Below are 27540 nucleotides of genomic sequence, written 5' to 3' on the forward strand. Positions count from 1 at the left end.
GTGTCGATGAGTTGGCCCGAAGGTGAGAGGTGGTTTTGGGGGCGTATTTTGAAGACCGGAGACGTCTTCCACATCATTCACCATTACACACCACGGAACAAAAACCTCGGCGAAAGTTTCAAAGCACCATGGCGAGACAGAATGCCACCGCCGCTTGTTGTCGGCAAATATTATTCATGAACTTCTCTCTTACCCTACTCGGACATGTAGATAATCAACACGAACGTCATGCATGTCTATCGCTTCTATCAGTGGTATAAACTCCCTATCTCTACTTCTTCTTCCCACCTTTCCCGCCCTTAGCACCACCCCCACCACCTTTGCCGCCTCCCTTGGCTTTGCCTTTATCACCTCCACCTCCAGCCCCAGCACCGCCAGGTGTCATAATCCGAACTTTGCCCACGGGCATGGTATTAATGACCTCCGTGTCCTTCCAGGCCTTGATCAACTCACCCTCACGGGCCCGCAACCGCTCTGCATCCGCACGAGGAACACCGGCATCCTCAGCGTGTTCCTTCTTGACTTTACCAGCAGTTGTCTCAGATACCCACCGGCCGATAATCTCCTTGACGGCCTTGCCCTTCTTCACTGTGCCGGGTTGGAGCTTCATCTTGTATTTGTACCGGCCCAGGGCAGCCCATGGTGCACAAACTGGAATAGCGGCAATGATCTCGTCGTCGGGAGTGGGTGTTCCGATCAGAGCTGGGATCCAAGATAGGTCTGCAGCTTCGGCGGCGGCAGTCTCTTCGTCGTAGTCGTCCGCGCCTCCCTCGGCAAAGAGAGCCTGACGCTTTTTCTCGGCTTCCGCTGCACGCTCATGCTGGGCCCGACGTCGTTGTCTCTGTGCTTCGGCTTCACGTTCCCGCTGAGCTTTGGCTTCGGCTGCCTGAGCCGCCTTTGCAGCTTTACCCTTGTTGGTACCGAGAAGTCGGAGTGCCAGATCACGTTCCTCATCGTCTTGTTGTGCGTATTTGGCAGCTGCGCGCTTCTCCTTCGCCCGCTTGCCTCGGGTGGGAGCTGTCCGGGGAGGTTGAGGCGGTTTCGGGTCAACAGACTTGCCCTGTCGCACAGAGCGTCTTTCGCGTGCAGAAAGATCTTTCAAATCTCTGGGTTGAGAAGCGGTTTCCTGTTCAGCCACTGAGGCGGTTTCTTCCTCCTCAGCATCTTCTCGGCCAACTCGTTCCTCCTGCTCCTCGTCCAGTTCTTGACCTTCATTCTTTACACTCTCGTCATCAAATTCAGATTCAGAGTCAGAGTCTGGTGCTCCGGATTCTTGAGTAGCGCGAGGGGCTTTAGAATCCTCTCGCTGCAGGGGGTTTCTCGCCTGTGCATTTCCATCATCTTCGTCTTCGTCAGACATGTGGTCTTCATCCTCCTCATGTCCATTCACATCGGCTGCGGTGGACCCCTCTGAGGGTTCTTGTTTGGGAGGCGAAGGTTCGTTGTTCTTGGCAGCCACATAAGCCTCCCCTGCGACATCAGGTGTTTCGAATTGCTGTGTCTTATGATTCCGTAGGCTTTCTTTGCTGATCTGAAACATGACTGCGAACCCAAGGACCAGTTGCGAGGGAGCCAGGAAGTTCTTCTCACCCTTGATCTGGAATTCGCCCGTCGGCAAGATTCCTCCACCTGATGCTGCCATCTTCGACACGTGATGGGCATATGCCCACCAGGCAGACATCACGGCCTTGGAATCCCATGCTGTCGAGGTGGCGACGCACAGATTGCCCGCTTGAGACAGAGTGCTAGGAGGGATTGGCGCATCCACACTCTGGGATCTGTTCTTGACAACCATCGGGGTCGCTCCTGCCAGATCTGCGTGCACAAAAATGTCGCCTTTGTTCAAGTAGCGCCGATACAACAGCTCGCTCTGCATGGCGTCTCGGCCCCTGTGGAGGTTAGCAGACGTCACAATCAGAGTGTTTAGATATACGGACCCAAGGATCAAATAGCCCTCCGAAGAAATGAAGAAGATAAATTTCTCGAACCAAAACGGCGTGCGAGCCTGGCGCAGAACTTGTTTCTCCTGCTTCAGGCTCCGCTTGAGATCGGTCGTTACCTTCTTCTCGTGACTCTTGAGTGCCTTCTCGGACGACTGTGCCGTCCGCTGCTGCTTTTGCGAGGCCACCTTCTTTTGCTCGTAATACTGCGTTGCATTTGCCCATGGAGTAAGTCCGAGATCGATGTCAATCGACAGCATCCGAGACTCGGTCTCACGCCTCTGCTCTTCTCTTTCATCATCATCATCGGATTCAGACTCAGACTCATCGCTCGAGGCAAGCTCGTCTTCATCTTCCTCCTGGCCTACCTCGCCGAGAAGCAACGTGACCGTGTTTTCGTACAGCTTGAGAGGCAGCTTGATGCTCTGTGCAACTGGATTGCCTCGTCCCTGCTCCATTTCGATCAGGCGGGCGATCTCACCCCAATCCATGCCCTGTGCGATCAGACCGTTGACAGCGTCCATCGCTTCTTGGACGCGGTAGACATTGTCTTGGATCGCGTCCGCCTTGCGAATATGGAGCTCCTGAGCATCTTTCAACGCATCGATCCGCTTCTCATGTTCTTTCCGCACGGACTCGAGCTTTCGCTTCGCTGCCTCCTCTTTCTCGGTCAGTCTCGACTCCAGCCGCTGGGATTCTATCGACGAAAAGTACTCGTCGACGGTTGCGTTGAAACGCTCAAATTCCAATATCGTGATGTCCGGGTTGCGTTCAAACTGCCGCGGCTTGAAGGGATGGAAGTCTTCGTATAGAAGGCCAGGGGTTTGCGATGTGCTCTCCCCGTCCGCACGGGGTCGAGTGTCTTCCTTGGCAATAATGTAGCCGGGATGACTGTCGCCGATATTTAAATTTGTAGAGACTCGCTGCGCTTCTTCCAAGACTCCTTCGACATTGCGAAGTAGACCTTCATCCGCAAGCACCCGGTCTAGCGGCGTCGCTGGATCGAACTCCTTCACAGCAAAGGCATGATCCAAGAGCAGTGGAGGGTATTCCGGGAAACCTTGCGACAATGCTCTTCTCAGCACCTCTGTTGCCTTCTTCTTCGACTTCTTGGGGGCGTTGCCCTCTTGCGCGAAGAGTTCCTGCGCCTTGTTCAGCGTGTCCTTCACCCGCTCGCGGGTGATCTCTGGAACCCCGCCGTAGTTCTGCTTATTGGTGACTGTGTATTTCAGCCCAACCTTGGTCTCCTCCTCGCCCTCTCCCGCGGGCACCTGGCGAAACAAGGCAAGAATTGTGTATTCCCGGTCCGTGAGAATGATGTTGCCGCCGGCGAAGAATTCGAGGAACATGTGGTATGCGCCATCGCTGAAGGAGAAATCGATGATCCGGTCTGTTCCAATCTGCGTGATTCCTGTGATCCGGCGAGACTTGAGGAACTTGCGCATGCGGGTCACGAAGGGCGAGGGGGCGGTCGCGGCAGTACGGGAGTACTGGGTGACATGGGTGCGGAAGCCGGAGTCGACTATAAGCTGTCGGCGGTGGTCTGGTTTGGCGAGTTTGAAGAGGAAGATACGCTAGTCAATGATCAGTGTCGGCTCACAGACCGGGGAAGGCAATTGCACGAACCGAGGACAGATCGTAGATGTTGGACACGCGCAGGCTGACCAGCTCGGCGGCCAGCTCCTGGGTGATCACCTGCAGGGGGTTGATTGGGTCAGTCTTGTACTATGTAGGAGAAGGACACGAATCCATACCTGCACGTCCAATGACGAGAAACGCTGTTTCATGGTGTGCAGGTCGGGAGTTGACAAAGAAAGGGATTTTCGTGGGTGACGTATGCGGGGCTAGTGGAGTATATATACACTACAATAGGATCATACGGTAGTTAACTAGACATTTCATACGACATTTCCGAGCCTATAGAGAGATCTCCAGATTTTGCAGAAGGGCATTTCTAGGGAACCATCCGTCCTAGGGTCTCAGGGTCCTCTGGTCGAATGCGCTCAATTTCTTGACGGGTAGCCTGGAAGTTGGTGTACTAATAGCAGTTAACGACGTAGGCATCAGATAATTGATCTTTTCTGGCTCACATTGGTCATGATGAAGGTTTGCAAATGGTGTTGCTTCTGGTCATTAGGCTGCCATTAATGCGATGGATCTGAGTCCAGGCATGATCCACATGGATGTCAAGGCCTCTTGCCTTGACCTGAAGCGTGGTCCCCGCCATGGATACTGTCGAGGGCATCCGCCTTCTCGGTCACGATTTGGATGACTGAGCGCGCCTTGTCTAGTCCTGGTCGAGATCTTCGACATGAGGGAATTGAGATACTTTCGATAGGAAGTAGATATAGTTATGTATCCACGGATATATAAATATAAAAGGGACGAGTGGACAGCAGAGGAGGAAGTGGGGAGTGGAAAGAAGGAAAAAGGAAGAGGGCAAGCGGGGGAGCGTCTTATATAGGAAAGTAATTCCAATGCCTCAGACATCTGCCCAGGTCAACAAGCAAACAAGACACCATCAATGGGCCAACGTTGAAGAATGAGGTATGTATTGTATTGTTGTTCATTGCAGGCATCAGCCACCTCTTACAGTACCTAGCCAGACACCTATTTTTGTGCCACACATGCATCAATGCCAGAAATCACAGCAGAGTCTATAGAGTCCAGTCCACCAGCAAGTCAGTCAAACAGAGAGAGGACCCTCATCATCACCAAACCAAAAAGGATAAAAGAAACATCACGCCAGGACCAGCCAGGAATTAAATTAAACAATGCTCCAAACGAAATAAACCAAACGTGTCTACATCTGCCGCAGCTGCTCGGCCAGACGCCGCTTGCCAAACTCCCACGCATTGAGCAGGCCCTGCTCCGAGAGATCGATGTTCTTCATATTCGGGGCGTCTGCGGCCGGCGCCCGGCTAACCCGCGAGGCGATCATGACCGGGTCGGTCTCGAGGATGATTCCGTCGTCAATGATTTCGTCAATGGTCAGGGAGACGAGGTCGTAGTTTTCGACGATCGTGCGCTTGTCGGTGGCGCCCCTGTTTTTGCGGGTTAGCTGATGCCCGTTCACACTGGATCATGACAATAAAGACGAAAGACATACTTGAAGAGAATGCCGAGGGCATCGCGCAGAGACAGCACCACGTTATACAGCAGCACCTCGTTCTCGTCGGCGCTCCCCACCACGTACAGCATCACGTCGCTTTCCATCTTGAACACGACGATGCGGTTGTCGTACAGGATGACGTCGCTGGCGGACTTGTTGGTCTTCTCCAGCAGGCCCTTCTCGAATGCCCGTTGCTCTTTCACCGTCTGGTAGGGATTGGCGCCTGGGAAATTGGTCGAGTTGGGCGCCGTGCCCGCGGGGGGATGCGGCGCTGAGTAGTATTTGGCGAAGATGCGCGACCCGTCGTCGGCCGACATGACCAGGACGGCATTGACGGAGAAGAGAGACAGAGGACCAGGCATGGTGACGGTGTAGGGGTAAGGAATGGTTGTGAGGGTTTGAATTGTTGACGCTGTCCTAAGAGCCACACTGGCCGCAGGCGGAGACGGCCGAATGTTGTTCCGGAGTAGACGCTGCCCGCCCAGTAAACCCGCGGGGAGGAAGAGAGGGAGTTCCAGTCAGAAGAAGGTAAACAAGACTATGTATAGTGATGGGAGAATATTACTGAATAACTAATCTGGTATATCAAGGGAGAACGGCGCGTCAATTCAAAAACAGTCAAACATAACTCGGCAACCTCCACCATCAGAGGCGCCCATTACAGGAAAGGCATGGATCGCGTTATATGTGCATCACAAAGGGGGTATGGGAAAGACAAATGTAAGACCACATGAGATCATCCAGCCCGAGAAGAAAACAGTCATAAGAGAAAATCCGTATCATCAACCGCCTACGACGGCGGTGCCTCCTCCAGGTTTGGCGGTTTGTTGAACCACGGGATCCAGCTGCCCCGGTTGGCCTTCTTACGTGCGGCTTCCTCCTCCTCCAGCCTGGCTGTTTCGCTCACAAGCCGCAGGGGCCGCAGTTTGTTCTGCGTCATCACGGCACCAGGGTAATTGGTCATCCCGCTGCTGGACCGCGGCGGGCTGGAGGTCGCACCAGTCGAAGCAGTATCGGCCGCGACATCACTAGTAACGCTGGGCGAGCTGTTGTGGCCGGCCCGATCGGGCTGGCTGGACATCGACGGCGCACGGCTCACGCTGGAGATGTACCCAGGAGCTGCCGGGAACATACTCTGCCGGGAACCGGGGCCCAGGGCAGTGGGACTAGTCGGCCCAGTCGAATGGGGCCCGCGATACATCTGACCAACGACGGACGCGGCGTTCGGGTCGACCTGCTCCGATCGGACGCGGCGGTGGCTAGCCCGGACGGACGAACCGCGGAGGGGAATGCTGGGAGCCGTATCGGGGTTTTCGTTGGTGGTCGGAGGGGGAATGCTAGGAGGAGGCATCATACTGAACGGGCGTGATCGTGGCGTGGAGCGAGGGCCAGCGACGACCGACTTGGCCCGCTGCAACAGCGACGGACCAGCAGCCTCATCCTTCTCCGGGGGAGTCGGAGGAAGTTCCTTATCACTACCACTCTTTTGGTGTTTGTGGCCAGCCGTCCCTTCCTCCTCATTCTTGTCCAGAATGTACTCAAACCCGTCATGCTGCAGCAAGCGGCTGATAATGCGCTCGATGTACAGCGTCAGCGCCTTGTTCTGGTCTTTGAGGCCCTTAATTTCCATGTCTGCCCTGCGGTTGGGGTCGATCTCAGGGCCCTCGTCCACAGACTCGAGCTCATCCGCCAACGAGCCCATGCCACCGGTGGAATATTTACTTTCCGGATGGGCATCGCGCATGAAGTCGCCTTTCGTAAAGTCCCCAGTCAGAGTCTTCTCGCTCAGGAGGAGTTGATAGCTCTCGTTGTCCTCCATCAAGCGAGCATTAGCCATGCGAGCTTCCAGGAGTTCCTTTTCCAATTCTTGCTGACGGCCTCCGCCTTTGTTTTCCATCTCGACGAGCTTAATCTGGGATTCGGCTAGTTCCAGGCGCAAAGATTCAATCAATTTATCCTTTTGCAGAAGAAGATTTGAATTATTGCGGGAGGGACTGCGCTCGAGCTGCGACGAGGGAGCAAATTGTCCATCGAGGTCCGGCGAGGCTCTATTGCGGAAACTGGCTGTAGCGCAATGTTAGTAACTACAAGCTGGATCGGTGGGTAGAGCACATACAAGATCGGGAGATTTGGCGATCGCCTTCGGCGTTCATGCGGCCGTCCTTCTGCGAGATGGACTCCTTCAGGCGCTGAATCGTCGCATGCATTTCTTCCTCTCGGCTCGCCTGCTGCTCCTTCTCTTGCAGCATCGCATTTCGCTCCGACGCATGGTTTTGTTCCATTTCGCGAATCTGGCGGGCCTGGTCCTTAATCTCGGTGTTCAGCGTCTCGACCCGGCTATCCCGTTCGTGGGCCTGATCCTCCAGCTTCCCCTGTTCGCTGATCGCCTCGTCCAGGCGCATTTGTAGAACACCAAGTTGTTTCTGGTATTGATCCGACGCCGTCTCCGCCTTTTGCAACTGCTCCCTGAGCTCGTCAATCAGAGCGACATTCTGGGCCCGTGCCTCCTCGTCCGAGGGGTCATTCGACATTCGCGGCACGTTCGACATGCTGAGATTCGATCGGCCGGGTTTTCTCGCAGCGGCGCGCGCAGAAACGGGGGTTGAGCCTCTGTAGGAAGGGGTACGGTTGAGGCCGTTGGGTGTGGCACTTGGCGAGCGAGCATGGCCTCGTGTGGTGGACCCGTTGGTCGAGGGCGGATCTGCGGCTGATGATTTGTTGGAACTGCCCGGGGGTCCGGGCTTGCGAGGCGGCGCTGACATCGTACAAGGAGATAATGAATCAAACGGAGGGTCGTTAAGAAACAAAGGATCCCAGTGACAATTGCCGTCACTCCAGTCCGATTCGACGGCCGTCAGGAGAGAACAACGGAAGGGGGATAATAGTAATAGCGGTCAAAAGTGGACACCCCGTGTGGAGAGGGTCACTCCTGTCTTGTATATGAGGAATGTATAGTGGCAGCTGTCAGAGATTGAATGCGTGCCACATGGCTGATCAAGGCCAAAGGATCATCGAAGACGGGAGGGCATCTGAGACCAGCGTGGAATCGAAGGAAGTGTGCTGGTTGCGGGCGAGAGTTGTTTTTCTGGGCGCGGAATGCGGGAATCCCTTGCTGTATCTAAAAATACTGTATCGTCACGACAACCAAGGGGGGGCGAAGTGCGCAGGGAGAAGTTCCGAGCGGGCGGAAAAACACGAGAAAGAAGTCGAAGATTCAGAAGAACCTAGCAAGCGAAGACGAAAATCTTGAGCCGTCTGGCAGAGGACAGATCATGGACTAGTATCCTCATGGGTTGTTTCAGGGTCCGCGTTCAACAGGCCTGAGGCATCCACTGTTTCAGCCCAGTCATGTGATCTCTCGTTGCCGGGACGGAACAACCACCCTTCCGGGCGCCCACACAACCCTCACCAAATCTTGTCATCGGTCGATTCCAACCATCATCCACACCGGCCGGAGCGCATCCTTTTCATTCCACTCCCACCGAACCGAAGTCCTAGACGAACTTCACAGCGCAACGATGGCCCCCAAGAAGAGCAAGAAGGGTTCCGACAACGTGAGTGCAATTCCTTCTGTCTTTTCTTCCGTGGAGGGTCTAATCAAAATTCTAGATCAACTCCAGGCTCGCCCTGGTGATGAAGTCCGGTAAGGTCACCCTGGGTGCTAAGTCGACCATGAAGACTCTGCGCTCGGGCAAGGCCAAGCTGGTCATCATCGCGGCCAACACTCCTCCCCTCCGCAAGAGCGAGCTCGAGTACTACGCCATGCTCGCCAAGACCCCCGTCCACCACTTCTCGGGCAACAACGTACGTTCTGAGGGAATTCTTACAAGGCAGACCATGACTGACCAACACCTAACAGATCGAGCTGGGTACCGCCTGCGGTAAGCTCTTCCGCTGCGCGACCATGGCCATCCTGGATGCCGGTGACTCCGACATCCTGACTGGTACCGTGTAAGCGGGTTGCTAGGGGACGAATGGAGGATCGGAGTATGTGTTGGTGATACCCGGTAGGGATTCACGGCGCATATGAGATAGTGATGACAAAAATCCAAAGCCATTTACTTGGTCTGACTTGTTCCTCGGTCTCGGCGTAGATGGTTGTGTAAGCGTGCTTGTAAATCAACAAGGCGCAGCTCTTAGATGACTCGGGCATTCGCATCGTTCACTGACTCACGAACGCAATCCACATTGTATAGCGGAGTCATCTATTCAGCGACGGTCCTATATAATAAGAAGTCACCTCTTCGCCCAATCTGGGATTAGGGCTTTCCTCGTAGGGTTTTGTTCCCGCAGCTCTCCACTCTGATTGGCCATACAGAACAGTGGCGCGCTAGTCCGCATTGAGCGACATAAGCGAAACGGATTATCAATCCACTGATTACGTGATTCCTTTTCTTTTCTCCTCTTCGTCCTCGACCAGCCTATCTCCCTTCAACCCACCGTTCGCAGGAAGTGCATTCGACCTATTTCCCGCACTCAAAATGGCCCGCCGTCCCGCGAGATGCTACCGCTACTGCAAGAACAAGGTGCGTTCCGATACTTCGCATCCTTGAAAGATGGACTGGAGATGGTTTTGTGCGGATGACGAAACAGAGTGGTTGTGGGTGTGCCATCGACCGGCAGCGTTTATGACTGACGAGTCGGTGCATCCTGACTGCGAGGTTTTGTCGTTTGGGCGAGACTCGATCTGGAAGAATTTTGAGGGCCTTGCATGGAAACAGTTACTGACTGAATCTCCAATCCAGCCCTACCCCAAGTCCCGGTTCAACCGTGGTGTTCCCGACCCTAAGATTCGTATCTTCGATCTTGGTCGCAAGAAGGCCTCCGTTGACGACTTCCCCAACTGCGTCCACCTGGTCTCCAACGAGTACGAGCAGCTGTCCTCCGAGGCTCTCGAGGCTGCCCGTATTTGCGCCAACAAGTACGTGACTTCCCGCTCTGTCGGGCCTTTCGATCCCTTTCTAACAAACGCAATAGGTACCTCGTCAAGATCGCCGGTAAGGAAGGTTTCCACCTCCGCGTCCGTGTGCACCCCTTCCACGTCGTCCGTATCAACAAGATGTTGTCGTGCGCCGGTGCCGATCGTCTGCAGACTGGTATGCGTGGTGCCTTCGGTAAGCCCCAGGGTACCGTCGCCCGTGTGAACATCGGCCAGATCATCCTGTCCGTCCGCACCCGTGACGCCCACCGCGCCACCGCCATCGAGGCCCTCCGTCGCTCGATGTACAAGTTCCCCGGCCGCCAAAAGATCATCGTCTCCAAGAAGTGGGGCTTCACCCCCGTCCGCCGCGAGGAGTACGTCAAGCTCCGCCAGGAGGGCAAGCTCAAGCAGGATGGTGCCTACGTCCAGTTCCTGACTGGCCACGGTCTGATTGAGGAGAACATGCGCCGCTTCCCCGAGGCCTACGAGAACCTGTCTCAGGCTTAGATGGATGATGGTTGGATTCAAGATATGAACTCAAGAGCGAAAAATATCATGTTCTTTTAAATTGTCTTCCTCCATTTTCCGGTCCCCCAAGTAGCTTGATGTTAGGTTCGTGCCAATGCAACGAGGGGAAGTATATGGTTCACTCGATCCGTAGCGAAAGTAAACTGCTTGATAGTTTACTCTAAAGCAACCGCTTTGGAGTGTATATAATGTGCCGGAAGTATTTTCAGCAACTCCGCCCACTTGGATCTGCAGGTCATGCTCTGCTGCACTGCTCCATTCCGACTTGTTTTTATTCCTAGCTGCAATGGAAGGGTGTGGATATACAACTCGTCTTTGTTGGATCTTCTGGCTGTTTTTCTACAAATAATGGGGGAACCTGTGCATCGGATATATATCGATGACCTTTCTTGAAACCGTATGACCCCCCAAGGCAAGAAGGAATATTTTACACCAAACTAGATATTATTCGATCTAAATCAACTTCTGCAAGAGAATACAATATTTCACACGACAATTTAGAACTTAAGAGTCGAAAACCCTCCTAGGAAGGTGGTGCAGTCCCACACCGTTCCTCATGCAGTTTTCCCGCTTCTGGAAAAGAGAGAGAACAAATTAGCAGGAATTCTCATACGGAAGAGCATTTCTCAAATGATCAGAAGGAATTACATACCCACTGCATCTTCTGCCGTGCACGCATACTTCAGACAGGCTTGCACTGTGTCCCGGAAAGCCGGGCTCGTGCAGGTGCACTTGTAGTCAATGACTGAAATGCAGCCGGCGACTGCTGCACCTTCGTCCAGACATCTCGACTATAAAAGGGTTCGGCGTTAGCCATTTTTATCCAGGTCTGCTAATATGCTCGGAAGGGTTCACGCACGACGCATGGGCTGTAGTCCTCAGCGAATGTGAGGGAGAGGAATGTTGCCAGCGGGAGAAAGATGGAGAGCTTCATGGTGATATGTTGTGTTATGTGGTTTTGACTGTGCAGAGTGAAGGGGATTAAGAGTAATTGAGGACCACGGGCAAGTGGACTGTTGTGTTTATTTAAGGCCGGACTTATTGTCCGACATTCCTCGCCTCATGGGTCGAGTATGGTAAACAAACTTCCTTGTCAGCGTCAAGATTCCCACCATGGAAACCAGGAATGTGGCATTAGCTGGGACCAGTCCAGCCCAGTGCGCTGTTTTGAAAACTAGGGGCACCGCCAGTCACGCCGCGGAAGTCGACGGGCTGGCTCGTAGCACACTGGCATGAAGTTCAACCCGAAAATGGACATCAGTTATAAGAGGCCAACAACACTATGCTTGTTCTGGATTATTCTGTGGACATGAAAATATTCATATTTACACATGAACGTTTTCATCCTTAAATACCACAGCCCTAGTCTGACTCTAGACTCGCCAGAAAAGTAGCCGACGGTGCAAAGAACGTTGTCCCCGTCAACGGCTTCGAAAAGTCCAGGATACGATCATGCAAACCGGGCGGATTCCCCACGAACATCTGCTCGAGCATCTTCTCAATCACCCATAGACGCCGCGTATACCCGATGAAGTAGGTACCGAATTCGCCCTCGCCCGGCGATCCGAAAGGCATATTATCGCGCAAAATGGCATGCTCGCCGCCATTCTCATTTTCAATCGTGTTCAGTGTCTTGTGTGACTGCTGCTGTCCGGCCTCGGCATCGTCAAGTTCAATGTTGTCCAGCTTGGTGCGGCCGATGATTTTCTCTTGCTGCTCCGTAGAGAGGTTCTTCCACCCTGGCAGGTCGTGCGTATATTTCTGTACGACAATGTAGCTCCCCCCTTGGGCGGAGGTGTCTTCCTCCGCCACGAGCACAGAGGATGGCACAGCGGGCCCAACGGGGTTGGCTGTGCCGTCGACGAAGCCGAGGAGATCGCGAACATCGAAGTACCGGAAACCCACAGTCTCGTCGACGACGGTCACCGCGTCGCCCAGCTGGTCCAGTAACTGGCGCTCGAATTCAAAACATAGGTCTCGCCGTTCAGAGCGGATGTGGAATAGTAGATCGCCGGGTGTCGCGACTGCCGTGTGCGTTTTCCCCTTGAACTCGCGGAAGGGATGTAGCTCCGCTGGCCGAGGGCGTCTGGTTAGTTGGTCCCAGATCTCACTGCCAATTCCGACTGTGCATGCGAATTGGGCATCGAGATCGCGGATGGAAACATTCTTGGCGAGACTGTCTAGGCCGGCGAGCGTGGACTGTACGCTTTGAATGGCGTCCGGCTTGCTGGTTACTGATACCACAAGGAAAGTCGCCGAGCGCGTGAGAGGCATGTCAACGCGCTGCGCTTCGACGGGAACTCGCTGGCTGCTCATTCTTGTTCTGGAGAATGTACTGAATAGAGAATGTGTTTGTGTCTGTGGCTGTCGGAATGAGTAGTGCTGAACGACAGGTCGGCTCGACGGTGGTCGATGTAATTTTTTGACGATAGATACCGAAGATGTAAATGAGACAAATAATCCCCGAGGAATCTGAGGTGTAACTGGAAATCTGTGGTAGAACGCGTTGTAGGCAGAATTACCCAACCTGTTCATGTTTCTGCCGTGGCAGGGGTATTTGGAGGAAATCTAAGACTTATAGGATGGAGTGATTACTTTACAACCGAGCTTATTGGTCGTACCCGTGGTCCAAGCGAGAGAGGGTGAGCAGTGGAAGAGCCAGAGGTGATGAAGTCACTGCCGGATCCGGCAGACCCAAGATCTGCATCTAGAACTACCTTACGCGACATAAGATCCCCTTACCCCACCTCCCCTCACAAGCTTAGGCGATTATTCATCACCTGGCTTCTGACGAGGTGAACCATTCTATCGCCGAGATTTCAAGGCTGGCATGGGAGCAGATTGCCACGAAGAGAGGTAGGAAATTGCTTTGCGAGAAACCATATGCTATGGTTATGACCACTGTTTATGTCTGGAACTGAATGTACATTGGACGAGTCACGCTATCTAGTTGAGTGCATATACGCGATGGAATCGTCAGAAGCAGACCGAACTGAGTTCTTGCTGGCAGAGGTGATAAAACAGCAGAATGAGAGCAACAAGCGCGTGGACAAGATGAGTATCCGACAGAAATCTTTGCTGACGAGTTTGATGTCATGTACTAGTCAGATATCAATAGCCAGTATCTGGTGAATGCAATTCATTCTCAAATCATGGCAAGTTCTCCAGGACTGGACCTAGAAGAGTTTCATGGTCACTATTGGGAGAGAGAGAGGAGAGCAAGAGGTTAAAACCAGATGGAGTGAAGGTGAAAGACATGAACACCTGGCAGCATTCTTTTCTTATTTGGTGTGTATTGCTCATCTAGCCTTCATACCTGTTGCTTCCTCTTTCTTTCCTTTCACCTCTTCCTTCCGTCAACCTCCCACCACGGTGGATGAGATATTGTTTGCTGCTGCAACCAGCGCATGCCCCTGGAAGCGACACATATCACGGACGAAAGATTCCCTGTCCTCAATACTAGAAGGGAAACAGGAAAGGATCCACACCATTAGACTGGCCATCTGTTAGATATTCTGCTGTCCATGGGGTTATCCCTCCATTCAACATATCCATAACGGCCATGTCTGCTGGATCCCAAGCGCCGCCTGACCCCGTGACTGAAAACTGAGATAAATTGTTCCCAAGAGATAAAGATTGTTCCTCTTCCCTTGGCTGGGTAGAATACCCCTGGAATTGCTCGACTGACTGATGTGAAGGGGGGTCTGCTGGAATAATCCCTGACCAGAGTGATCTTGGTGGCTTTGTGGATGACCACTCGTGGCAAAATTTGTCGAATCGCGCTGAGGAAGGGATCTTGGCTGTAAGACCGCTGTTGAAAGTTCACTATGGGTCGAGGGTGACAGGGATGTTGAGATTCCGGAATCTCTCTCGTGTAAGGCAGTTCGTGCCATGCGATAAATTGCGAGCGGGTTCAAAACGTTCTCAGGGGACTCCTGGACAGGGGACCCTGGTATGGAGGGCCTGCTATACGAGCTTAATAAATTGAGTTGGAAGAATGGGTTCAGTGCATACATCTCGTCAACTGGTTCGGAAGTGCTCCCATTGTTTGCCGCTCCTTGTGAAATGTGAGGCTGTATACCAGCTGCAATCATCATCTTGACCATCGAGAGGCACTGCGAGTTTCATCAGTACCTGTGGCCCTGCAAAAAGAGACACAATTGCATAAAACATACACAATATTCGGCAGTGGCCACCATAGGTCTCATTTGGATCAGTCCATCAAGGTTCCTCTGAACGAGTGCTTTGATATCGCCCACGTCTCCTTGGGCCATCTCATTCTGCTGCATATAATAAAGCATGACCTTGGTGCTGTCGTGGGCGATGATGCACAACCAAGTATCAGCAAGAGCTTTGATACCATGTCGCAAGGCCTCTGATATGACATTAGATACTTCGCGGGCATTCTCATAACAAACACTACGGCAATGCTTGAGAAAGCCCTGCTGGTCAGGCGGAAACTCAACGTTCTTCCGAAGGCGAAAGATGGCAGGCATCCCAATGCGATATAGATCAACCAGTGTTTGGTAGTATGTGCACCAAAGAAGCGTCAGTGCGCCGAGCTGCGATGACTCTCTGCGTGCGTAAATGGCATCTGGGCGCCACTGTAGGCTCTGCGGAAGGGAATATCGCCAGTTGTCGAATTCGGCTGACAGTAACAAGAACTCGGAGCCTGCTAGCCAAGGGGGCCTTGCAATGTCCAAATGCTTCACGTAGCTGTTATATGATCAGATATCAACGAAACCTGTCGTGGGTTGGTTAACTCACCGTAATACTTTCTTCCGCAAGCTGACAAGGCGAATGAAGTACGCCTCAATGCCCATATTCTGGGCTGGATGTGGTGGAATGTGATTACTGGGCACAAACCCCAAAACCTTTCCCTCATCCAAAAGTTCTGTGATGCAAGGAATTCCCAAGGAGAAGTTGTGGCCGTCACAGGGGAGCTGGATCTTAAGATCTCGATCCTCCAGCAAAGTGAGTTGGTTAACACCACTGCCAACCCAGCTATCCATCACATAGCAGCTCCACATAAGACGCCGCCGCGTCTCGTTTACCACTGCTGACGATGATGACTCTGCTTTCAGACAAAGCACATCAGCAGAATGTTCAAGATTCAGCTGCAATGCTTGAGACATTCGGGAAGTAATCCCACTGAGCATAAATGCACTCGCATAGCTTCCAATACGCAAGTCATGGTCATAAAGGAGAATTGCAGTCTGCAATATGAATTAAAATGAGGACCACATCGAGTGGAAACGGAAGATTCGGTACCATTAGCTTCTCGAGCGATAAGTCATCCAAGTCAGCAAATATTCGTCCTTTTGCCTTTCTCGCCCATTGATTCCCTGCTTCTAGAACAGCCTCGGGTGCCAGAACTTGACGGGAAGAATAGTCCAAGGCCAAGAATCTAACGATACGTTAGCGAGCAGTAAAACTTCCGGGAAGGGACACATACTTCGCACCCAAGGCACATATAACATGTAGAAGTGATTCATTGTTACAACACGTGTCAAAATCTTCGTCAAGGCGCTGCATGAAGGAAGGCTTGTGCACAAAACCGAAGCATCGGAGAGGATGTACATGGGCGAAGTACTCTTCAACAAGGGTGATGATCTTATCTTTACCGGGAAGTTCTGGAGCACGCATCCTGGACAAGTCAGTTTAAACCATAACAAAGCATGGAGTTTAGGGAAAGCACAAGGCAACCTCCAGAACGTGGACCTTTAATATAAGGAGTGTGGCATACCAAGAAATCGCACTCGCGGCGTCTTCCAGCGATGCTTGCGATACATCGCTTTGGTTCCGCTGGGCCTGCTGGGTCGAAGACTGCCTTTTATTTAGACGAGTATTTGCCTCGGGTCTGTATATGCAATTGAGCCCCTTTTTGGAGCATCGCGTACAACTCGGCCGGCTTCCGCAGCACCGAGCCTTTGCATACCGGCATGACTGGCATGATCTAGACACTCGCTGGCGGAGTGTGCCTGCCTGTGTGAAAGCCCCATCTTGCCTTGGGGGCCTCTGTTCAGGACGGACACGCGGCTCTGTGTTGCCAGACCTAGGTGGGCCTGGGCAGTCTAATTTGAGGCGCAGGCAATTCAAACACGAGGGCCATTTCTCATCGCACTTGACCTTGCGAGCCCTGCAAAGTGCACATCCTGTCTAAAACATCAAATCCTGGAACAAGAAGGGGGAAACTATGTGAGCGTCAAACCTGATCGTGATCTTCGCGATCCTGAAGGTATATTGGAGCTTCGCGACAGCTGCGCATCCCCTAGTTCATCATCCCCACAAGCGGAAAGCATGATAGAGAATCTATCACCCGATACGCGCGCGATTGCGGGGTGCCGTGCCTTGCGACGGGGATTTCCAACAATGTTGAGATGTCGGAGCCATCGACACGAGATCCGGGAATTGGGGCATGGCTGGTTGGGAGCTTGGACTTCCAGGAGATATTTCCCCCGCTGCACACTGGCTGCTCACTGGTCTAGTCAGATCTCTGCCACAATAGCGGGGCCCCGCTTCTCGGCGGCGCGAATCCTTTGCGACGACCGGGATACGGATGTCGGCCCCAAATGGCGCTGCAATTGGCGCATAGGTGAGGATCTTGCAAGCTCCGGGCGGACCTCCTGCGTACTTAAAAAGTACATGAATCCGGGGCCCCAGACGCGCAATGTGAATGTGTTTTGTGGTGCAGCTTGTGTGCCCGTCGTCACCATGGGACTCCCCCGGCTCAGCAATGTCTACCTGATCAGCGGGTTAGCGACCATCGGCGGCCTAATTCAGGGCTTCGATGTGTCCAGCATGTCCGCGATAATCGGCACGCCCCAGTACAAGGAGTACTTCAATAAGCCCGATGCCGTTCTGCAGGGCGGCATCACCGCCAGTATGGCAGGTGGCTCATTGCTTGGATCGTTGGTATCGTCGTGGACAAGCGACCATTTTGGTCGTCGCGATTCAATGTTCATTGCGTGCATCGTCTGGCTGATCGGCTCGACCCTAATGTGTGCCGTTCAGAACGTACCCATGTTGATCGTGGCCCGTATTTTCAATGGATTTGCTGTTGGAATGCTCACTAGTCAAGGGTAAGAGATAGGTTATCGTATGCATATATAATACTAACTTTTTTAGGCCGATTTTGATCGCAGAGATCAGTCTTCCTCATCAGCGCGGTCGCCTCTTATCTTTACAGCAGTGGATGATTACATGGGGTGTATGTGATGGTCGAGCAGAACCGAATGGTCGGGGCTAACATCGAAATAGATTCTGATCATGTACTTCATTAGCTACGGGGCATCATTCATGAGCGGGTATGGATCCTTCCGCCTACCATGGGGTCTGCAGATGATTCCCGCGATCATATTGCTTTGCATCTTGCCTATGATGCCGCGCTCACCCCGTTGGCTCGCATCGCAAGATCGGTGGGAGGAAGCTATTGAAGTATTGGCAAGACTTCATGCCAAAGGAAATACCCTTCATCCTATTGTGGTGGCGGAAACCAAGGAAATCAGAGAGAAGATTGAGTAAGCTTTGTTCTTAGGGCATGTTTATGACAGTGTGCTGATTTACTGGCAGACTTGAACGCCAATACCAGAGCACATCCTGGCTCGAACTGTTCAATTCGCGCAATATTATCCGCGTCCACTGCGGAATCTTTACTCATATCTGGTCTCAAATGTCCGGAACTAACGCCATGATGTACTACATCGTTTATATTTTCCAGATGGGCGGTCTCACGGGAAACACCGCTCTGCTGTCCGCTTCTATCCAATATGTCATCAATGTGGTCATGACTCTACCTGCGCTGCTATTCATTGACCGACTTTCTCGACGCTGGCTTTTTATAGGGGGTGCTTTAGCTATGGCAGTCTTTCAATTTACACAGGCGGGCCTCGTGGCCTCCTATGGTCATGCTGTTCCAGGGGGTCTTCCTGACTCCCCAACCGTGACATGGAAAGTCACCAATAGCAACGCATCTAAGGCAATTATCGCCTGTTCATATCTCTTCATTACTTGCTACGCGCCGACTTGGGGGTGAGTGTTTATCTTTCCTGAATTGAAGAGCGGTTGGCTAACGTTACGTACGGCAGACCTTTGGGATGGTGCGTTACACGATGTCGGGACCCTTTTTATTTCAAGAAATTCTAACGTTCATGGGATAGGGCGTATCCACCGGAGATCATCCCATTATACATTCGCAGCAAAGCGGTATCCCTCGCCACGTTCTTCAACTGGGCATGCAACTTTGCCCTTACGTTCTTTACTCCTCCAGCATTCCAGAATATCCAGTGGAGGGTGAGTACTAGTCATCAGCATCTGAATAATTGACTAAGTCTATTATGTAGATATACTGTGTATTCGGCACCTTCTGTCTGGCAGCATCCATCCATGTGTTCCTTCTGTTCCAGGAAACATGCGGCAAATCTCTGGAAGAGGTTGATGAGATATTTGAGAAACAAAGCATCTGGGCGTTCAAGGCCAGGATCGAACCAAGCAAATTTGCTGCCGATATTGAACAGGCCAAAGAGGATATAAGTGAGGGCAAGGCTGCAGCGAACTATGCCGAAGAATCAAAAGCATAAGTGATATAATGAAGTGATTTGCCAGGTAAATTTTTTCTGAATACGTAATACATAGTTGGGATGGAAATTACTGTTAGGATGCAATGGTTGTACACTTTATGTCAATTAAGCACCGATAAAGGCCTTTGAGTATGGAGGCACTGTGCGTATTGCGAACCGAAAGTCTAGGCGGACCGTAATCGTCCTATGAGGCATAAAATCTATCCGAATGCGAGAAATTCCCGCAGATCAGTCTGGACATAGGGCACCTATATCGCAAGATTAACTTTTCTATGCTCTTGAAGATTTTGGAATGCTATGACTGAAGCAGTGCTGATACGACTTGACCTCTTTAACCGAGATCCGTTCCAACCCCCGCCGTCCAGTGCGGGGTTGGACTTGGTGCTACTGGCCAACAAAGGAGAGCTTACGCCATACTAGAGCTAATTTCATAATGTTATTTGTTTCAAGAAATTATCTGCGCGTGTCAACATATTTTTCAGACAGTCAAATTGCATCTACAATTGGATTTCCGGAAAGATTTGTTTTCGTACTCGTTGAATTGTTGGAAACGACCCAAAGCTCTACATACGAACAACCGGGAACAGGACGCGCTACTTTAGCGATATCCGGCGGCGCATAAAAAGCTGGAAATCCCTGGTTCAACGCACCCCAGCCAATGCAGGTCTACCAGATCTTATAAAAAGTAGAGCACTTCCTCCTGCAACCAACCTGAAATTCACGCAGCCGCCACCATGGCCAAGAGAAACGTTCTTCTTATGATCGCCGATGACCTGGGCAAACAACTAGGCTGCTACGGAAACGCCAAGATCCAAACGCCCAATCTCGACCAGCTGGCCTCGGAGGGAACCAGATTTGATCAGGCCTTCACCAGCACGGCTTCTTGCAGCGCCAGTCGCTCCGTCATTTACACCGGTCTGCACACGCATCAGAACGGACAGTATGGTCTTGCCAATGGCCGGCATCATTTTACAACTTATGATCATGTCGAAACGGCACCGGCACTCTTTTCCAAGCATGGCTATTCAACCGGTGTGATTGGCAAGGTCCACGTCGGGCCATCAAACGTGTACCCCTGGGAACTGTGCGCTGAGAGCGGTAGTCGTGATGTCGCAGATATCGCGGATCAAGCGACTGCCTTTATTGAGCGTTCCGGTGCGGAGAAGAAGCCTTTCTTTTTGACCATTGGCTTTATTGATCCCCATCGCGATCGTACCCGCTCGGGCTTTGGAAATGATGGCAAGTATGATCCGCGAGTAAAGAAGATCGAGTATTCGCCCTCGGATGTCGAGGTTGAGCACTTTGTCAATAACCTCCCGGGAGTCCGGTTCGAGTTCTCGGAGTACTACCAGTCTATATCCCGCCTGGATCAAGGTGTCGGCATGGTCCTTGACGGACTGAAGAAATCCGGACTTGCAGATGACACCTTGGTTATCTTCCTCAGCGACAATGGACCCCCCTTCATCAACTCCAAGACAACCCTCTACGACGCGGGTGTCTGTCTCCCGATGATAGTGAAGTGCCCCGGCTCACCAGCAGGCGTCATCAACCCAAACATGGTCTCTTACATCGACATCCTCCCCACAATCCTCGATTGGGCTCAGTACCCGACCCCACAACACCCAGCGCGAATTGGCCGCTCGATTCTTCCCATTGTGTCTGAGTCAACCAAGCTCGAAGACTGGGGCTGTGTCTTCGGCTCGCATACTTTCCACGAAATCACTAACTACTGGCCCACGCGCTTCATGCGCAACCGCCGATTCAAGTACCACCGCAACATCGCCTGGCGGCTCGACTTCCCCTTTGCCGCTGATATCTACGGATCCCTGACTTGGGAGGATATTCGCAACTCCGAAAATAATCCTAAGATGATTGGGTCCAGGCCGCTGAAGGATTATTTTTTCCGTCCCGCTGAGGAGCTTTACGACATCCAGGCCGATCCCCATGAAGTGCGCAATCTGGCTAAGGATCCTGCGTATAGCACGGTTTTGGAGGATATGCGCCAGGCTGTTGAGCAGTGGCAGCGTCGCACTGAGGATGCGTGGCTGTATCGCGATGGTGTGTCCATGCTTTTAGTGAGACACCATCTCGAGGCTGGATTGGATGTGCCGAATAGGTGGGACTTCGACGATGACCACCCTGAGAGTAAAGATCTGCCTGCTTTCCCCAAGGACCTTCCCTGGGGAGCGGAGGTTGGGAAATAATTTTCAGAGATCGAGGTATTTAGCTTTGCTCGTCTGCATATACATGTATTTTGACCAGAGTTGTAGAAAAAATAAATGCCATTGCACATCATGTTCAGTGTAGAAGCACACATAGTCAAAACCAAATGCTCTATACCATCCATCTATCCCATCTATTGTACACTGAAACCAAAGCCCAGTCTATGAAAAGCGTCTATGAATTTTGGCGCTGCGCCAGCGCTCATGCCTGTTGTTCCTGTCGTTCAGGTTCATCGTTCTCCTGGTGAACGGAACCTTGCTTAACATCAAAGCGAAATTCCTCCTCCTCGTCCTTAAGTTGAGCCTTCAGGATCGCGTTGGCCTTCCAGACAGGCTTGCACTCGAACAGACGGTCGACCTTCTCCAGCGGGATACCGCTTGTCTCCGGGACAAGGAAGAAGGCGAAGAAGAAGGCCAGGCAGGACAGCGAGGCGAAAAAGAAATAGACTCCATAGTGCATGGTTGCAAACATCTGCTCGGTGAATCGGGAGACGAGGAAGTTGAAGAGCCAGTTGCTGGCTGTTGTGGCGGCTTGCGCCAGGGATCGGAAGTTGGGGTCGAAGAATTCCTGTTTAGTGTTAATGGACTGATATTTTGATGTATCATTAAAAGACTTACTGAGTTGACAACCCACGGTGTGCCGTTCCAGGTCGGCGTGTACACGGCCGTCCATAGGTAGAAGAAGAAGATAGCAGCGATACCGCCGCTGTCGAGGTGGTTGCTAGGATGGGCCTGCGGCTTGGTGACACAGATGTAGGCGCCAATAATCCACATGCAGATCGAGCCCGTTATGGCACCTCCAAGAAGCAGATTTCTGCGACCAAGCTGGTCGACCAGGAACAGCAGCCAGACAATTGTCATGAAGGCCTTGATAACACCGAAGATACCGGTGGTCAGACCCACATCGGCATTCGACACACCGATGCTTGCGAAAATGGTTGGGGAATAATAGTTGATGGCGTTGATTCCCGAACCGTTCTGCCAAAAGAACAGCATACATCCGATGAACAGGCGCCACATCACGTTGCGGCGGGTGGCGACCGCCTGGAAGGGCTTCCAGAAACCGATGCCGATAGTGACCCGCTGGTATTCCAGTGCTTGGTCAATGGCTGCCACTTCCTCCTGGATGTAGATATCCGTTGCATCTAGCTGGCGCACCCAGCAGAGATTTTGCATAGCCTTGTCTCGGTAGCCCTTGAGGAAGAGCCAGCGGGGAGATTCCTTCATCCAGAGGGCACCGAGGAAGAGCATTCCCGATGGGACGATCTGGATGGCAAATGGGATGATCCATTGCTCGTGGCTGGGGTTCATGTGCTGCTCAACACCATACTATACAAAATGGAAATGTTAGCACACCTGTCGGAAAGGAATCGGTTGACAAGAAAACCTACGTTGATCCAGAATCCCAACAGCCCGCCGATTTGCCAGCCCAGTTCATACATCCCGACCAACCGGCCACGAATCGCCGGGGGTGCCAGCTCAGAGAGATAGACAGGAATGACATTCGACGCGATGCCGGTTCCTAGACCGGACAGCACACGCCCAGCATACATAATACCAAGTCCTCGGGCATGGTTGGCGCCTAATTGTAGGCCACCTCCGAGGGTGAAAATAGCCGAAGCAAGGACCAAACTCCATTTGCGGCCACAGACGTGCGACACGCCGTAGGTGAGTAGTGCTCCGAAGAAGGCACCCGCAATGAAAAGAGAGACAATGTTCTCACTGATCATGTCTCGTTGTGCCTGCGTCGTGTGAGCGTTTGTGAGGTCGAACTCTCGCTCGAAGGATTTGAGGGTAATCGTAGTACCGATGAAGGCACTAGTATATCCGATCATATTGGAGCCGCATGCTGCAATAGCAGCGAGTAAGTAGACTCGCCAGTTGTAGACGGCCTTCGGCGTCGGCCGGTCCTCGACGAGAGCGAGAATGCCCATGGCTTGTGAAAGAAGGACAGTGATCAGGTGAGGATGGGGAAATTTGGTGATGGGCAAAGAAAAAAAAATCCTCAGGTCCGGGAGGGCGAGGAAGAAACTATGGGCCACGGGGGTTCCTAAGTAATATTGACCACCTCAATGGATGCGGTCGTGTGGGTTTTCCCTTTGAGCGAGCCCTCTCCACAAGCTATGCCGCGCCTTCCCCCATAGACTGGGGCATCATGGGGTTCTCAGGTGAAGCGATGATGCCTTCGCGGATTATGATGCCCTGCGGTGGGAACTTGGGCCGGGGGAGCGTTTTCCCCGGAGAGAACGTTCAGCCGGTTGGCGCGAACGCCGCGCAGTATATAGGCATGCTTGGCCTCCTACTGGAATTGTTGTGGCGCAAGTTTTTCTCTTCAGATGGCTCGGCGAGCAGACAATTGTCTTGGAGATAAATCCTGGCCCAGTGTGTCGTTGCGAGTCACTATCGCGTCGCGCTACTCTGCTATCGAACTCGCAGTGTTTTCCCGGCCTATTCCCCATCGCTACATTATATAACCCATCACTGGGCCACTGGCTCCAGCAGAAGCAGCTGGTGAACAAGCGCTCTCTCCACAATTCGTCAGGGCACGGGGTGAATCCTTAACCCTGCTAGATTCGGATGTTGGCCGAGCGGAAGAACGAAAAATTGGGCAGTCAAGGGAGGTCAGGTGACATCAGGTGATCCAGCGAGCCCTGGATTCAAATGAAAAGTTCGGAGACTGTCTTTCCGAATGGATGCCTATGATTTCGGCATCAACTTAGCCACCTGATTTGGTTATCGGGGTGCCACCTCGTACGACGTGGACTGTCTGGCCCGGTGCTAACCACTTACCCTGGATCGGATATAGATTTTTGAATCCACGGAAAGGAAAAGACGCTGCTCTGAATCCTTGGTTCAAGTATCATGCCTCACTGCAGGATCTTCCAATAATGTTTCTGGCCAAACAGTTCTTCATGTGCGGAAATGATCGGGTGGACTGGATAGCAGTCGTCGTGCCATGCCACATTGGGATCAACCCCACACATTAGGTAACCGGTTCCGCGGGTCCGAGGTAATTAACTATCGTTCTCGACCACGGCGCTGACAAACGTGCTTGATCGCTGCGTCATCATCTCTAAACAAACACTTTCTGATCCTATTGCGCAACATCCTTTGGGAATTGTGAAAGAATGCCACGCAAGCAATCATATTCACGAACGGACAGCCAATGATGGCGACCACGATAATCACCGGGGAAACGCGGGGATGGCCGTCATAGATAAACCGCCCATGATTGATCGGTCAAGCCCGCCAACCAAGCCCCGCCTCCCCGCACGCGGCGGTGTGCCCAATGAGACGCGCCTTAAACGTGCCTTACGCTCGTCCAACCTCTTAAGAGGGGCTCGCCCCCTGCTTCTTCCTTCTTCCTCGATCTTCTTCTGCCTTTCCTCCTTCATCCCACCTCCTCCGCTCTCCCATCTACAACCATGAGTGAATGTCCCGTCCGCAAGAATAACAGCACCAATGTCGCTGGTGGCGGCACCAGGAATCGTGACTGGTGGCCCGAGCAGCTTAAGCTGAACATCCTGCGCCAGCACACCGATGTCACCAACCCCATGACCAGGGACTTCGACTATGCCGCTGCTTTCAAGAATCTGGACTACTGGGCCGTCAAGAAGGACTTGCATGCCCTGATGACCGACTCGCAGGACTGGTGGCCCGCCGACTTTGGCCACTATGGCGGTCTGTTCATCCGGATGGCCTGGCACAGCGCCGGAACCTACCGTGTCTTCGATGGCCGGGGTGGCGGTGGTGAGGGCCAGCAGCGCTTTGCGCCCCTCAACAGCTGGCCGGACAACGTCAGTCTGGACAAGGCTCGTCGTCTGCTCTGGCCCATCAAGCAGAAGTACGGCAACAAGATCTCTTGGGCCGATCTGCTCCTGCTCACTGGCAACGTCGCCCTGGAGTCCATGGGCGTGAAGACCTTCGGGTTCGCTGGTGGTCGTCCTGACAAGTGGGAGGCCGACGAGTCCGTCTACTGGGGTGCCGAGACGGAGTGGTTCGCCAATGCCGAGCGCTACAACCCCGAGTCGGAAGCCGACAAGGGCCGCCAGAGCGATATCAATACCCGTAATCCTGAAAGTCCTCTGGCCGCTGTCGTCATGGGCCTGATCTACGTCAACCCCGAGGGCCCTAACAGCGTTCCCGATCCCATTGCGGCCGCTCGTGATATCCGCATTACTTTTGGCCGCATGGCCATGAACGATGAGGAGACCGTTGCTCTGATTGCTGGTGGCCACACCTTTGGCAAGACGCACGGTGCCGCTTCCGCTGATAATGTCGGCAAGGAGCCCGAGGCTGCTGGCCTTGAACAGCAGGGTCTCGGCTGGGCCAACGGCCATGCCTCTGGCAAAGGCAAGGACACCATCACCAGCGGCCTGGAGGTGATCTGGACCAAGACCCCCACAAAGTGGAGCAACGACTTCCTCGAGTATCTCTTCAAGTTTGAGTGGGAGTTGACCAAGAGTCCCGCTGGTGCCAACCAGTGGGTTGCCAAGGATGCGGACGCTTTCATCCCTGATGCCCACGACCCCAACGTCAAGCACAAGCCTCGCATGCTGACCACCGATCTTTCTCTGCGTTTCGACCCTGCCTATGAGAAGATCGCCCGCCGCTTCCTGGAGAACCCGGGACAGCTTCACGAAGCCTTTGTTCGTGCTTGGTTCAAGCTGCTTCACCGTGACATGGGCCCCCGCTCGCGCTGGCTCGGTCCTGAGATCCCTAAGGAGACTCTGATCTGGGAAGACCCGGTCCCCGCCGTGGACCACCCGCTCATTGACGAGTCGGACATTGCTGCGCTGAAGAAGGAGATTCTCGCCTCCGGCCTCGCCCCCACCAAGTTCCTCTCGACCGCATGGGCCTCTGCGTCTACTTTCCGTGGAAGTGACAAGCGTGGTGGTGCCAACGGTGCCCGCATCCGCCTGGCTCCCCAGAAGGACTGGGACATCAACAACCCGGCCCAGCTCCGCGAGGTCCTTACCGTCCTGGAGGGTGTCCAGAACCGCTTCAACGGCTCCCAGAGCGGAAACAAGAAGGTCTCCCTGGCCGATCTCATTGTCCTGGCTGGATGCGCCGCCCTCGAGAAGGCTTCCGGCCACCCTGTCCCCTTCACTCCGGGCCGCACCGATGCCTCGCAGGAGCAGACCGATGTGGACTCCGTGCAGTACCTGAAGCCGTATGCTGATGGCTTCCGCAACTACGGCAAATCCACTCCCCGCGTCCGCACCGAGCAGTTCCTCATCGACCGTGCTCACCTGCTCACCCTCTCCGCTCCGGAGCTGACCGCTCTGATCGGTGGTCTGCGTACGCTGAACCTCAACTACGACGGCTCCGCGCACGGTGTCTTCACTCAGCGCCCTGGCCAGCTGTCCAACGACTTCTTCGTCAACCTGCTGGATATGAACACCGACTGGAAGGCCATCACCCCTGACTCGGAGCTCTTCGAGGGCGTGGACCGCAAGACGGGCCAGAAGAAGTGGACCGCTACTCGCTCCGATCTGGTCTTTGGCTCACACGCCGAGCTGCGCGCCCTTGCTGAGGTGTACGGTAGCTCCGATGGCCAGGAGAAGTTCGTCAAGGACTTTATCGCTGCTTGGGACAAGGTCATGAACCTTGATCGCTTCGACCTGGCTACCTCGGCCGCCTCGGGCCGCGCTCGTCTGTGAAGTTTGTGATTTGCGATTCAAAAGATGCGCACTGCGCTCTGTCAATGTTACCAGACTGATGTTTTAAAATGAAGATGTGATTGTCTTGTACTTAGCTAAGACTGCAATGATTTTCTGAACACTTTTTCACCCCGCGTATTAGATTTAGTAAAGTCTGAAAAGCCGGAGGTAAGTCGGCATTGGAAATCGTAATCTAGTTACCCGAGTATCGGCATTTGAATAAGGAACTTAACGCAGTTAATATCATTCACAATGACTCAAGAATTAGGAGCGAATGCTAGATTGTTGAGCCGCTAGGATGCCAGGGCCGAAGCTATGACAGATATCAAGTTTGGGATCGAAGAGAATACTTCCATTTACTAGTTATCATTGTTTGTATTTACAAGGAATTGATCTCGGCCAACATTTCCTTTTGCCATCCCAGCCATTCTTGCTAGGAGGGTCCAAGGTACTGCCAAATAGATTTGACCGAAAAGTCTCCTTCGTCTTGAAACATCCACTTCTCCCGTAAGATGAATCAGTGGGCCATAGTGCGTCAGGATCACAAGTGCTTCCCCTTGCCGAGCTGCTACTAA

The 27540-nt window shown here is 53.0% G+C and overlaps 12 protein-coding genes across 12 annotated transcripts; 5 read left to right on the forward strand and 7 right to left on the reverse strand.

Annotated features, from left to right (window-relative positions):
• Positions 1-271: 271 nt before the first annotated feature.
• N7474_007468 (putative DUF814 domain protein) lies at positions 272-3727 on the reverse strand (the record flags this gene model as incomplete). Its single annotated transcript, XM_057198878.1, has 4 exons — positions 272-1889; positions 1938-3514; positions 3567-3635; positions 3695-3727. 4 exons carry the CDS (start codon positions 3725-3727, stop codon positions 272-274), a joined length of 3297 nt encoding a protein of 1098 aa, XP_057052318.1.
• Positions 3728-4743: 1016 nt separating this feature from the next.
• N7474_007469 (coatomer subunit zeta) lies at positions 4744-5414 on the reverse strand (the record flags this gene model as incomplete). The annotated part of the gene is made up of 2 exons (XM_057198879.1): positions 4744-4984; positions 5050-5414. The coding sequence occupies 2 exons, from the start codon at positions 5412-5414 to the stop codon at positions 4744-4746; spliced, it is 606 nt and encodes a 201-aa protein (XP_057052319.1).
• A 428-nt stretch (positions 5415-5842) lies between these two features.
• Positions 5843-7814, reverse strand: N7474_007470 (uncharacterized protein; the record flags this gene model as incomplete). Its single annotated transcript, XM_057198880.1, has 2 exons — positions 5843-7116; positions 7169-7814. 2 exons carry the CDS (start codon positions 7812-7814, stop codon positions 5843-5845), a joined length of 1920 nt encoding a protein of 639 aa, XP_057052320.1.
• Positions 7815-8570: 756 nt separating this feature from the next.
• On the forward strand, positions 8571-9007 carry N7474_007471 (60S ribosomal protein eL30; the record flags this gene model as incomplete). The annotated part of the gene is made up of 3 exons (XM_057198881.1): positions 8571-8606; positions 8662-8856; positions 8912-9007. The coding sequence occupies 3 exons, from the start codon at positions 8571-8573 to the stop codon at positions 9005-9007; spliced, it is 327 nt and encodes a 108-aa protein (XP_057052321.1).
• Positions 9008-9533: 526 nt separating this feature from the next.
• On the forward strand, positions 9534-10480 carry N7474_007472 (60S ribosomal protein uL16; the record flags this gene model as incomplete). Its single annotated transcript, XM_057198882.1, has 3 exons — positions 9534-9578; positions 9798-9973; positions 10030-10480. The coding sequence occupies 3 exons, from the start codon at positions 9534-9536 to the stop codon at positions 10478-10480; spliced, it is 672 nt and encodes a 223-aa protein (XP_057052322.1).
• Positions 10481-11024: 544 nt separating this feature from the next.
• N7474_007473 (CFEM domain-containing protein) lies at positions 11025-11435 on the reverse strand (the record flags this gene model as incomplete). The annotated part of the gene is made up of 3 exons (XM_057198883.1): positions 11025-11074; positions 11154-11292; positions 11361-11435. 3 exons carry the CDS (start codon positions 11433-11435, stop codon positions 11025-11027), a joined length of 264 nt encoding a protein of 87 aa, XP_057052323.1.
• Positions 11436-11863: 428 nt separating this feature from the next.
• N7474_007474 (Dyp-type peroxidase) lies at positions 11864-12817 on the reverse strand (the record flags this gene model as incomplete). The annotated part of the gene is made up of 1 exon (XM_057198884.1): positions 11864-12817. One exon carries the CDS (start codon positions 12815-12817, stop codon positions 11864-11866), a length of 954 nt encoding a protein of 317 aa, XP_057052324.1.
• Positions 12818-13960: 1143 nt separating this feature from the next.
• Positions 13961-16503, reverse strand: N7474_007475 (fungal specific transcription factor domain-containing protein; the record flags this gene model as incomplete). The annotated part of the gene is made up of 9 exons (XM_057198885.1): positions 13961-14100; positions 14190-14464; positions 14516-14616; positions 14677-15217; positions 15269-15717; positions 15773-15908; positions 15957-16148; positions 16248-16327; positions 16402-16503. The coding sequence occupies 9 exons, from the start codon at positions 16501-16503 to the stop codon at positions 13961-13963; spliced, it is 2016 nt and encodes a 671-aa protein (XP_057052325.1).
• Positions 16504-17146: 643 nt separating this feature from the next.
• Positions 17147-19080, forward strand: N7474_007476 (sugar porter family MFS transporter; the record flags this gene model as incomplete). Its single annotated transcript, XM_057198886.1, has 7 exons — positions 17147-17583; positions 17630-17711; positions 17762-18021; positions 18074-18532; positions 18589-18600; positions 18661-18793; positions 18844-19080. The coding sequence occupies 7 exons, from the start codon at positions 17147-17149 to the stop codon at positions 19078-19080; spliced, it is 1620 nt and encodes a 539-aa protein (XP_057052326.1).
• A 734-nt stretch (positions 19081-19814) lies between these two features.
• On the forward strand, positions 19815-21284 carry N7474_007477 (sulfatase family protein; the record flags this gene model as incomplete). Its single annotated transcript, XM_057198887.1, has 1 exon — positions 19815-21284. The coding sequence occupies one exon, from the start codon at positions 19815-19817 to the stop codon at positions 21282-21284; it is 1470 nt and encodes a 489-aa protein (XP_057052327.1).
• Positions 21285-21504: 220 nt separating this feature from the next.
• Positions 21505-23236, reverse strand: N7474_007478 (sugar porter family MFS transporter; the record flags this gene model as incomplete). Its single annotated transcript, XM_057198888.1, has 3 exons — positions 21505-21870; positions 21921-22631; positions 22694-23236. 3 exons carry the CDS (start codon positions 23234-23236, stop codon positions 21505-21507), a joined length of 1620 nt encoding a protein of 539 aa, XP_057052328.1.
• Positions 23237-24727: 1491 nt separating this feature from the next.
• On the forward strand, positions 24728-26965 carry cat2 (bifunctional catalase-peroxidase Cat2; the record flags this gene model as incomplete). Its single annotated transcript, XM_057198889.1, has 1 exon — positions 24728-26965. The coding sequence occupies one exon, from the start codon at positions 24728-24730 to the stop codon at positions 26963-26965; it is 2238 nt and encodes a 745-aa protein (XP_057052329.1).
• Positions 26966-27540: the final 575 nt, after the last annotated feature.

The sequence above is a fragment of the Penicillium riverlandense genome (assembly GCF_028828495.1).
Source record: "Penicillium riverlandense strain IBT 135883 chromosome Unknown utg000006l_segment0_segment0, whole genome shotgun sequence".
NCBI classification, from domain to species: domain Eukaryota; kingdom Fungi; phylum Ascomycota; class Eurotiomycetes; order Eurotiales; family Aspergillaceae; genus Penicillium; species Penicillium riverlandense.